General features: G+C 43.1%; 1 protein-coding gene across 1 annotated transcript; it reads right to left on the bottom strand.

Moving 5' to 3' along the window:
• Window positions 1-4,901: 4,901 nt before the first annotated feature.
• IFT22 (intraflagellar transport 22) lies at window positions 4,902-7,483 on the bottom strand (the record flags this gene model as incomplete). The annotated part of the gene is made up of 5 exons (XM_082008607.1): window positions 4,902-5,050; window positions 5,970-6,172; window positions 6,809-6,898; window positions 7,029-7,108; window positions 7,445-7,483. The coding sequence occupies 5 exons, from the start codon at window positions 7,481-7,483 to the stop codon at window positions 4,902-4,904; spliced, it is 561 nt and encodes a 186-aa protein (XP_081864733.1).
• Between the last annotated feature and the right edge of the window lie 3,379 nt (window positions 7,484-10,862).

Genomic DNA, 10,862 nt, shown 5'->3' with positions numbered 1-10,862 from the left:
TTGAGTAGAGCTCACCTATAGTTATAAAACTTTTTGTAGCTACACAGCAATAAAACTTTGAAAATAGTTTCTGTACATCATAAATATGGTCATGTAAGCTGTCTGGATTATCAATACTCAATGCCAAGTGACAAAATAATGTTGCAGCTGAATAACTTCTGGTTAAGTAACAGGTTGTCTTCTCACTGCACAGTTGGTGTATCCTAGAGTCTTTGGAATCTGCACTGTGGAGTCTCAATGTATTTGAATTAACTAATATTTGAAATGTTCTGTGTCCCTGATTCCAGCCTTAGTTTCCCAAACTGTGCCAATGCAGGTGATCACAGAAAAGCTGCTGGAGCAAATAACCACTAAATTCCAGTATGGAAAAGGAACCACAGAAAGGGACAGGGAGCTTGGAGGCTTCCAATTTGTGCACAGTTCATACAAAGCAGGAGTTGGGGGGTACATGGCTGCTGACAGAATGAGAAGAGGACATGCACTGTTCACTTTAAGGGACTGAGGACACCCAGAGAAGCCTACATTTGTTTGGAGGAATTGGCAGACTTCACTGGTTCTCTGCCTTCCCTTACACTTCTTGGAAAGGTCATCCAAAAAGCCTTTCATAGAATAGAATCATAGAATAGTTTGGGTTGGAAGGGACCTTTAAAGGCCATCTAGTCCAACCCCCGTGCAGTAAGCAGGAACATCTTCAGCCAGATCAGGTTGCTCAGAGCCCCGTCCAACCCAACCTGGAATGTTTCCAGGGATGGGGCATCTGCCACCTCTCTGGGCAACCTGGGCCAGTGGTTCACTATCCTTGTTGTAAAGAAATTCTTCCTTATATCTAGCCTAAATCTGCCCTCTTTTAGCTTAAAACTGTTATCCCTTGTCCTGTCGCTACAGGCCGTGCTAAAAAGTCTGTCCCCATCTTTCCTATATGCCCCCTTTAAGTACTGACCGGCTGCAGTAAAGTCTCCCCTTGGAGCCTTCTCTGCTCCAGGCTGAGTCCCCCCAGCTCTCCCAGCCTGTCCTCCCAGCAGAGCTGTTCCAGCCCTCGGAGCATTGCTGGGGCCTCCTCTGGCCCCGCTCCAGCAGGTCCATGTCTCTCCTGTGCCGAGGGCTCCAGAGCTGGACGCAGCACTGCAGGGGTGTCTTCCCAGAGCGGGGCAGAGGGGCAGAATCCCCTCCCTCACCCTGCTGGCCACGCGGCTTTGGGTGTAGCCCAGGATACAGTTGGCCTTCTGGGCTGCGAGTGCAAACTTCCACGCGTTGTGGTAAGGTCCTCAGTGTGGAAGAGTAAAATAGAGTGCTTTTGCTGCAAACTTCCTGTTATCTTCTGGTCCTAAATTGTTCCTACTCCTAGTTAAACCTGTGGCTTGACAACTGACTTCCATGTAACTTGTGGCTGATTGCCTCACGTTCCCAGTTTCCTTTACACTTGTCTGGGCAATTCTTTGCTCTCACAAGCAGAAGTATGGACAGAGCTGTAGACCAGTCACTTATTAACTACATTGCTTCAAGCAAGCACTCGACTGTGCAGCCCCAATCTGTGTAACGCCGTGATGTGGCGTTGTTTGAAGCTCTGCAGTTACTGATAGCACAGCAAAGGCAGGCTGCAAAGGGCAGAGACAGAGACCTAACGTATGTTCATCTGGCATTCTTATACCCCTCTTGTAACTTGGTGTCTCTGTTCACCTGTTTCATAAATCATTAATAAATGATACTTCTGAATAAATACTTTCTCTGTATCTTCTCCAATACTAAGGATTAATTTTGCATGGGTCTATGCATTTACTCTGTTCTTCAGCAGTCACAGACATTAATCTCTTGGCCAGATTTTATGAACAATATTCCACATTTATTACATATTATGACCCTTCTAGATGATATAAAGTCAAGTCTAGGGATCTGTCTTTGGTTCTCTCTAACAGTATTTTTCTTCTCTAATGAACAATATATTGCAGTAAATAGGTACCTGTACTTTACATCCCTTTTTTGAGTTTAAATAAGATCATGATTAACTTTTTATATGGAGCAAGGTGGTGAATAGGAGAGTTCATTGACTTTTCAACCCTGGAATCACACAAACACTGGTTTACATTCCACATAAAATATTTGGTGGGTTTCACACCAGTCTTTACCAGTGCACATCACAATGTTGCTGTTGGGAAAACCTGAATTTATTAAGGCAGTATATTTTAAAAATTGGCTCCAGCACCACACAGCTGGCAACAAGGAAAAAATAATCTAAGGCAGCATGTAAAAAACTTGTTCTCTAGTTAGACTGTGAATTTTCCAATAACTGCATCCAACAGACCACCCTGTGACACTGATTGCAAACATATAAAGCCTAATCGTTTCAAAAATTATATAAATAATATGTAGATGTTGAAATGCCAACCTCCTGCTATTCACCTCCAACCTTTTCATCTCTTACTGCTTATTTTGCTTTTTTCTTTCCTGGTGTCCTTCCTCTCACTGATGTTTTCTTTCAGTACTCCCCCTCTTTTCCTCTCAGAACCGAGCGGAGCTTTTAGCTGTAATGGCGAAATAGGAGCCAGCAGACAATGAAAAGAAGCTGGGGCAGCAAATTCTGTGAGCACACCAAGCACCCTAGAAAAGAACAATACAGGTTATTTGTGTGTGCACACAACTTCACATGCCTGGTACCAACCTGAGCAAACCAGCATATCACGGGAATAGTAATCCTCTAAAAAATGAGCCTAGCAGAGAGTGTTTTGTTTGCAGCCATTAGTTTTACAACTTGGAACTGTTCTAAGATCTTCTTTTAATCTTTCACCTCACATGCCTTTGTTTTAAATAAAAAGGGGTTAATAATCAAAGAGAAAAATACCTGGGAAAGTACAAAAAACTGGAATGAAGAGGCTTTCAAACTAGCAATTGTTTATTGATTTTGAGCATGATGATGTAGAAGTGCTTCAAGCAGGATATGAAAATAATTGAAAAATCTTCTCCTACCTGAAAGCAACAGTAAAAGGAACTTATTTTGAGCTGCTACAGCCGCTCATTGTTACACCACTACAGTGAATCCCATTGAAGGGGACTGAAAGAAGAAAGCGAGTGCCAATTTTTTGCCTTGAGACCTGTGGGCATTTTCAGGAGGCCAGAGCAAGTCCTGCACTACAGCTAACAGCAGCCTGTGACAGTGGACCACACCCTGACTGCTCTCGGCTCTCACTGAAGCTTGCCAGAGAAAACCCTGGAGAAAGCCCCAATGGCACACGGTTTGAAGGCCAGGAGAAAGATATGTCAACAACTGAATAGATTTTTGAGGCATCTCATCATCTTGGAAAACAGAGTATTTGCGCACGGACAGGCTACTCATTACTCAGAAAAGACCAAACTATGAAAATAGGAAAAATAGTAGGCTAATTAACCTGGATCACTGAAGAAGCCAAGATGCTCTCACTCCTGTTATCTTGAACTAAAACAGATCAAGTACTTCCTGTTTTATAAAATACTTTCTGTAAGGGATGTTTACTAAAAGACAATATTGGTGAGAGGACAAGGCAGTTCTAACAAATATATTTGTAAAACAGCTGCAGCTCAAATGCAGCTGCATGGCATGAATATGCAATGAAAAAAAAAGTAAAACTTAGTGCTGTGGGTCAGACATAGTTCTGACAGGCCACTGTTTTCACACTTTACAAGGTGAGCTGCAGCACAAGGTGAAATGGGATCCCCAAGGATTTCTGCAGTTCCTGCTCCCAGTCCCTCTCTCCTTTAAATTAGCTTCTGAAAAAAAGAAGCGTGTGTCAGTATGGATACAGGCTTCTGTTTTTCATTTGTCATTTCTTTGGCTATTTGGGTCAGTGACAAGTTTTGTAAACGTCTCTTGTTGGAGCTAATTAGCATAAAATGTACTACAAATTTATCACTGTTTTCCTCACTAAAAATTAAGCAACTTGATAAGAGTTCCACAAACCGATAATTAACTTTCCCTTTGAGAACAAAAGGGATGTATTTTTAAAATATTTTTATTGCTTTAGTACTGCATGTTACAAAAAAATGTCTGCCACAGCAAAACACACTAAGAACAGGGATGAGTGCAAACCAAACAAATCAGAAAGTAAATTATCTATGAAACCACTTATTTCAATGCACCAAGGAACAGTGATACAAGTTTGGAAACAACTTTTCCTCCTCTGGAGAATGCAGAACTTTTTTTTCCTCTACTGGCACTCCTGACATAGGTCAAAGTATTGCACTACACTGAGATTTCAGTTCTTTTCCTCCCAGAGAGACCTAAGCATTGTCCCCACCACCACGTTTATTTTGCTGGAATACAAGACGAACGTAGTCCTGAGAAAGACTGAAACCTACTCTGTCTTGCCAAGGCAATAGCTGTGAAATGTGCTCTCTTCAGATGCTGGAGAGAAAGATAAGGAGAACTTGGAACATAAAAATGTGGATTCCACACCATGACTACTTCTCAGATCTCTATTCCAATCAGTTTGTACTGACTTCCAAAAGCATAACTTCCCAGGAACACAGCACTTTACTCGGATGCTTCAGCAGAACTCCACAAATCTTATTTTCTGTCAGGCTTCCTTCTCTTAGCACCTCTACAAAAAGGGATTCTGAAGTGAAGGGATGACCTTTACCTTTTGGTCCACTCTGACATATTAAACAATACCTTCCTGTACCTCTGATACCAAACGAAACCAAAAGGCAGCTAAAGTTACCCAAGTTCCTGGACGTGCAGCCATCTCTTTGGCACCACAGTTCATCTGATGTCAGCACTTCTTTTTTTCTGGTTTAGTCACAAATTGTGCATTATTTTCTCTGAAGTGTTTATAGGCTGGCAAATTCTTGTTGTGAGGACCTGTTCACAGGTTAGTATAGCTTACAAAGTGAAAAAAATCCTTTTTCTTCCCTGTTCAGTATTTCTTTTGATGTTATGAGATAATTGACATTTCTTCTCTCTCTCTGCTCTCATTTATTAAGGTGATAATGCTTCTGAAGTATTTCATAAATTCCATCCGAACGTCTTCAGGATCTTCTTCTAAGTTGGAATGTATTAGTTTCAGCTTGTTCAGCGGATAAGCTTTGAAGGTAAATAAAAAATAATTAGGTATATTCCTTTTATAAAAGAAATATTCACCATCAAGCTCATGGGACAGCTCATGCTGAAGTCAGTTGGAATTCAGTAGTATCTGGTGTTTGATACCCCAGATAACACTCGTGAAGAAGAAATACATCATAGCTTGTTAGCATTACAAACAAGTACAACTTGTTGCTAGATTAGATTTTTCGAACATTATTATTGAAACTTGGTTTTGGTCTTAAATTCAGTTAGGCAAAATCAAACAATTCAGCACTGAATTGCAATTTTAGTATTGAAGTGATATGATATTCTTTCATTATTTCAAAATTATGGAACAATACTGTTAATAATAATTTATTATAATAAATATTATAATAAATATGTATTTGTTTGAACACTGGAACAGCTTACCCAGAGGCAGTGTGTGTTCTCATTTGTATAAACAGCCACAAATAATTTTGCAATATATAAAGTACCTATTACTAATTTTAAAAGGAAGATCATTAGATGTTTATTTCAAAGGGCTCCTATTCTTTCGATTGACGAAATGCAGGCTTAAATGGCCTCAAACATGTCAGTTAACAAAAGATAAAATTCAACGTAAGAAACAAACTACTAGGGATGATGACATACAGCTACAGACATCATGAGTTCTAATTCCTGGCTCAGCTACATACTCACTGTGTGATCTTAGAGAAGTCAAACGTTTCTTGCTTTTACTTTTCCTTTTGTGAAACAGGAATATTGCTCACCTTCTAGACGACCTTTGAAATTCATTATTTGTTTTTGCAAAGCACTCTGATATTCTTTGATTGGCAGATTTAAATGAAAAATGCAAGCCATAAGGTATGAACTATTTCAGAGATAAATAGATCAATAAAAAAACCTCTGAGTTAGAGGTTTTTTTCCATCTTCTTACCCAAGGACAGATTTTCTGTGTCCCCCTCACTGCCTGGCTTGTGATGGGCAACTAGGAGACACTGGCTGTCAAGCAGTGGCTGCTGCTGCACGAAACAGGAGTACCACATTTCAATTTCTTTCAGGTGACTGGGCAGCTCAGGATTGAAGATTATTATTATGCCGTGAGAGTCCTTCATCAGAGCTGGCCAGCATGTTTCAAACCTTGAAAAACAGGTGCATGGAACATGGTAAGATTGATAGCTGGAAAACAGAAACATGCATGCAAACTCCCTCAAGTTTTTTCTCCCTCCTCAAGAACACTTCTCAGTACTTTTTCTTTATTATAACATCAGTAATGTTGACAGTGATCTATCATATTACAAATATTTTGACTTACCTATTATGTTAGTTGGTCCCACGATTTGCTGACAATGTAGTATTTGGTCAAATGCTTATTTAAATTTTTTTCCATAAAATGGATCTGTCCAGTTCTCAGTTGTATCTTTTGGAAATTAAGGCCCAAATCATATATATACATTGTTTGAAGTCCACTCACATAATAACTTCAAGGAGATAAAGTCAATTACAGAGTGGGCCTCTGTCTCCTGTCCCCGTAGCTTCATTCTATGAGTGACAGACTTTACTATTATACTCAGTCAGCTGGGGTCATGGCAGAGAGTACCTAATATCACATGCTTTACAGCAGAAGTTATAAAACAATATAATGGGGTAAAGAGGCAGCAATATTCCTCATCTCAAAAAGATCATTGGTTTTACGCTGTAAGTATGAATATTTTGTGTAAATAGAACTATTATTAATTAAGTAGCCTGGAGGAAGTAACGACAACGCTGGCTTACTTTTGATCACCACTGCAATCCCACAACTCAAATCGACACCCAGCTCCCTTGCTGTTACCGTTCAAGTTCGGCTTCTCATACTCCAGGATCCTGTGAAAATGAGTGCATATACAATGTGGTATCACTCTACACACCACCACAACCAGAAAGTGGGACTTTCTGAGGGGCAGAGAGCTGTCAGGGGGTTGGTTCAGTCAGCATGCCATGAGGTTTCACTCACCTTACACCTTGTGTTGGGCTGTAGCTGCCAATCCCTTCTATGGTCTCCGAAACAAAGTTTGCCAACACCGATTTTCCAGACTGACAGAAAGCGGGAATGAAAGACACCCATAGGAATTTAATGTGCCAAAGCCATAATGCAGAGAAGAGCACGGTGTTTATCCAAGCACCGTCTTTTCCCTCCAGCTAAGGCCCCTGTGCATGCAGGCCTGTCCCCTCCGCCCTCCCGCCTCCAGGGACCCTCCCAGCCTCCACAGCCGCATCCTCTGTATGGCGATGCCGCCTAAGGCAGGCCGCTGGGCCCGCGGGCCTTGGGGAGGGCAGTCAAAGGGCCAGGACGGAGGTAAATACGGCCTCGGAGGCGGGCGGGCGGGCGGACGGCCGGGGGAGCCTCCCGCGGGCCCGGGCCACGCTCACCTCGCGGGGCCCCACCAGCAGCACCTTCGCCTTCAGCATGGCGGCCGCTTCCCCCCCGCCCCCGCCCGTTGCCCAGCAACGCGGCCGCGCTGCCCGCGCGGGGCGGGAACAAGCAGACGGCGCGCTGCGATTGGCGTTGCCGCCGTCACGTGCTGGGGGGCGGTGCGCGCGCGGGGCCGGTCACCGCCCGGCCGTGGTGAGATGGTGTCCCGCCAGGCCGGCGGGGGGCGCTGCTGGGTCCCCGCGGCGCTCGGCCGAGCTGCCCGCGGCAACTGGTCTTTCTCGCCGCTCGAGCGCGCGGCCTGGTGGCGGGTTTGCCTCGGGCCCCTCTGAGGGAGCCGGCGCTGTGGCAGCGGTGGGCGCGGGCCCTGTGCGCACGCAGGGACTCCCACAGGCTGCCCGCAGTGGGGCTCGCAGCGCCTGTACGGCTTTAAACTCCAACCAGTGTGCCCTGGTTGTGTGTCAGGCACTCCTGGCGTTTGTGTCCATCGGGCGGGACTGGATCCTCCCGCCTGCCCTGTTTTGGGGGAGGCGTCCCCTTGGCCTTTCTGTCCTCCAGAAAGCAAGAGTCAGGCTAACGGATACTAAACAGGCTTAAAAACTGGGCTCATGCACTGCTCTCGCGTCCCTCACTAGCTTGTGAAGTGCCGTCCTTCCCTGAAGTTTCACTGCGATTTGAACTGCAGATGCGCCTTGAACGGACGGTGAAGCAGGCTCTTGAAGATTCTTGTTAAGGTTTGTTAGGGGAAGCAAGAGGCTTTTTTAAATTGCAGCTTCTAAGAAAAAAACATCTGGCAGACAGATGTACTGCTTCAGAGCTGTTTAGTGCCCAGGTACAATAGCAGTTTTAGACAAGCTTTCAAATAGGGCCTCTAGGCGCTACCATAATGTAAATGTTTATTACTAGTACTACTAATAAATGTGAACCAGAATTGCTCTGCTCTCACTGAGTGGGTAGAGTCTTTTCCTTCACACTGTAGACTTATTTGCAGTTTTACTCCTTACATAGGGGTAGTTTAGGATGGTTCAATGTGGCAGTGGCATCACAGCATTCACACAGTATTTTAACCTTTGGAAAACCCTTTGTTTTCAGGCTGGTGGGACAAAGACAATGAAAAAAATGGTAGTTGCACCTAGCACTGGATTTGATTCTGCCGTAGCAGACGGGCTGTGTATTTTCTGTTTGTGAAGATCCACGTGTGATTCAGGACCGAATTCACAATGAACTGGAACAACTTGTAGGTAATCCTTCCTGCAGCTATATTGTTTTCCACATTTCAGCCTTACTGACTTCCGAAGAAAAGACAGGGTGACCCAGAGAGAAGAGATTAGGACAAACTCTCTTATTGACTGGCATATGTTATTAGCTGCCACTAGGCATGAAGAAAAAAGTGTTATAAAGGGTCCTATTGTGGATAGAGCACAGAAGAAGGAGGGGAAAAAAAGAGTAAGAGGTAACAGAAACTGGGTAAAACTGACTGTTTGTGCAGCTGCCCTGAAAGCAATTAGGATTAATTTTTAGATGAAGTGTCAGATGGGGTCTTTGTGTGTTTATATTAGCCACTGAAAAGTAAGGAGAGCACAGCTGACTAAGGCTGCAATTTTTGGATTTATCCGCGTGATTTAGGGTTTTAAGTCACTTTAGAAAGCGGGAATTAAGCTGCCAAGCCACTTAGGGTGATGTTTTCAAAGGCATCTAAGGCAAGTATATTTGATGTTATCAGCATCTGCTTCAGGTGTATGGGTAAAGTTACGTTAGTTACTGATGTATTGTTTGCTGAGACTACACGTGTACAAATCGGCAAGGCCATTTTGTTTCACTTATTTAAAACTCTTTGTTAGACTGCAGCAGAGAGAAAACTCCAGCAGTAAGTGAACTACTTCCAGACTATACTGGTAATGGTCTATAAGTCTTGCATTTATTAGATGGCTGGTTTTCCACCATAATGTTTTGGTAGCAAGCAGAAGTGATCGTCTCCAGATGATTCTCCGTGGACAGATCTTCCTCCTTCCTTCAGAAGCCAAAGGCAATTGCAGGCTATCAATAATATTTCAATAAAACTGTTCTTCACTCTAGAAATGTCTGTGAGAACTCAAACTGAGAGACACATTGATTGATGTATCAAGGCATGTGATGCTTGTTGCCTGAATTGCAGATAAGAGGACTTTGCCTCCAAGTTAGAGGCCCGCAGGGTTTACTGGAAGCAGCAGTAAAATGTAGTGCCAGTCACCTTTCAGATAATACTTTAGCACTTGCAAATCATTCAGTCTTTTGGAGAACAGTATCTTAAGTTTGCATTATACTTCATTTAATGTGGCATATAAAAATTTTCCTATGAAAACAACTCAAGAAACCTTTCATAAGATTTTGTGGCTCAGTACTGGTACTTCGTTTAATGTACTGTAACGATGTTTCCAAACTTTGGAAAACATACCCTAGAGCACTCACATCAAGTTGTGTGTGAAAATAATGCCTTGGTTAGAAGTATAACCACATGGCAAGACTCACCATGAGAATGAATGCTCTGCCTGTTTGTTATGTGTCGCATGACATTTATTGTGTGTGTTCAGAAGCAGCTTTCTAGTGGGTGCAGGCAGAGACCTGCATTACATCCTCTGTTTATTTATACAGGTTCATTTGGGGGCAAGGCATAGAACAGAATAATTGGAAGGAAGAAACACCTATTTTTGTGCGCTGAAGCCTGTTATTAAAAATTAAGGAGAAAATCAATATTGTTGTAAACTTGAAGCTTATTGCTTAAGAAGCTCAGAGAAGGAGTATCTATTTGAGGTTCAAAGCCTAGCTGATTAAGTAACTGATGAAGGTGTGGATGAAGTGTGGCTTTCCTCTGGGTAAAGTTTTGGTAGAGCTATGAAACAGGACCAAACGGAAACAGGACATTAAGGTGCATTGACAGCGCAGCTCTTTATCATGAGTCTGTTTCACTGAAAGTGGCTACTAAGGAGGTGTAAGCACTCCATTCAGTCATTCTCAGAAAAGCTATTCTGGAATTGATAGGAAATGGTCATGCAAAACCTGTTACTTGGTTCATGCCAACAGGTCATCAAGGACTACAGCTCTGATTTATCTGTGGCCTCAAAGTCCTTCCCAGAGGAGATCAGGATCTTTATTTCCATTTTATAGATGGAAAAACAAAAGCAGAGAAAGGTTAAATGACTTGCCTGAGGAACGCATCTGGCTGACAACAGATCTAGGATTAATGAAAATGCCTCTAAGTATCAGTGCAGGCTGTGGCCTGTCACAGAGGAGGCAGGGAGGCAGACAACTCAGTGGCCAATGTATTTTCCTGACCAGTGGACATAAGCTCAGTGACACCTTAAGCAGCCCAGTTCTCCCTATGTACCTTCATCAAAGTCAGTGGAAGTTCCCAAGGGATGAATTTGAGTTGCTCCATTG

The sequence above is a fragment of the Phaethon aethereus genome (genome assembly GCF_964289735.1).
Source record: "Phaethon aethereus genome assembly, chromosome: 19".
Taxonomy (NCBI): Eukaryota; Metazoa; Chordata; class Aves; order Phaethontiformes; family Phaethontidae; genus Phaethon; species Phaethon aethereus.
The sequence above is the reverse complement of the archived record's forward strand: the minus strand, read 5'-3'. Positions and strand labels throughout refer to the sequence as shown.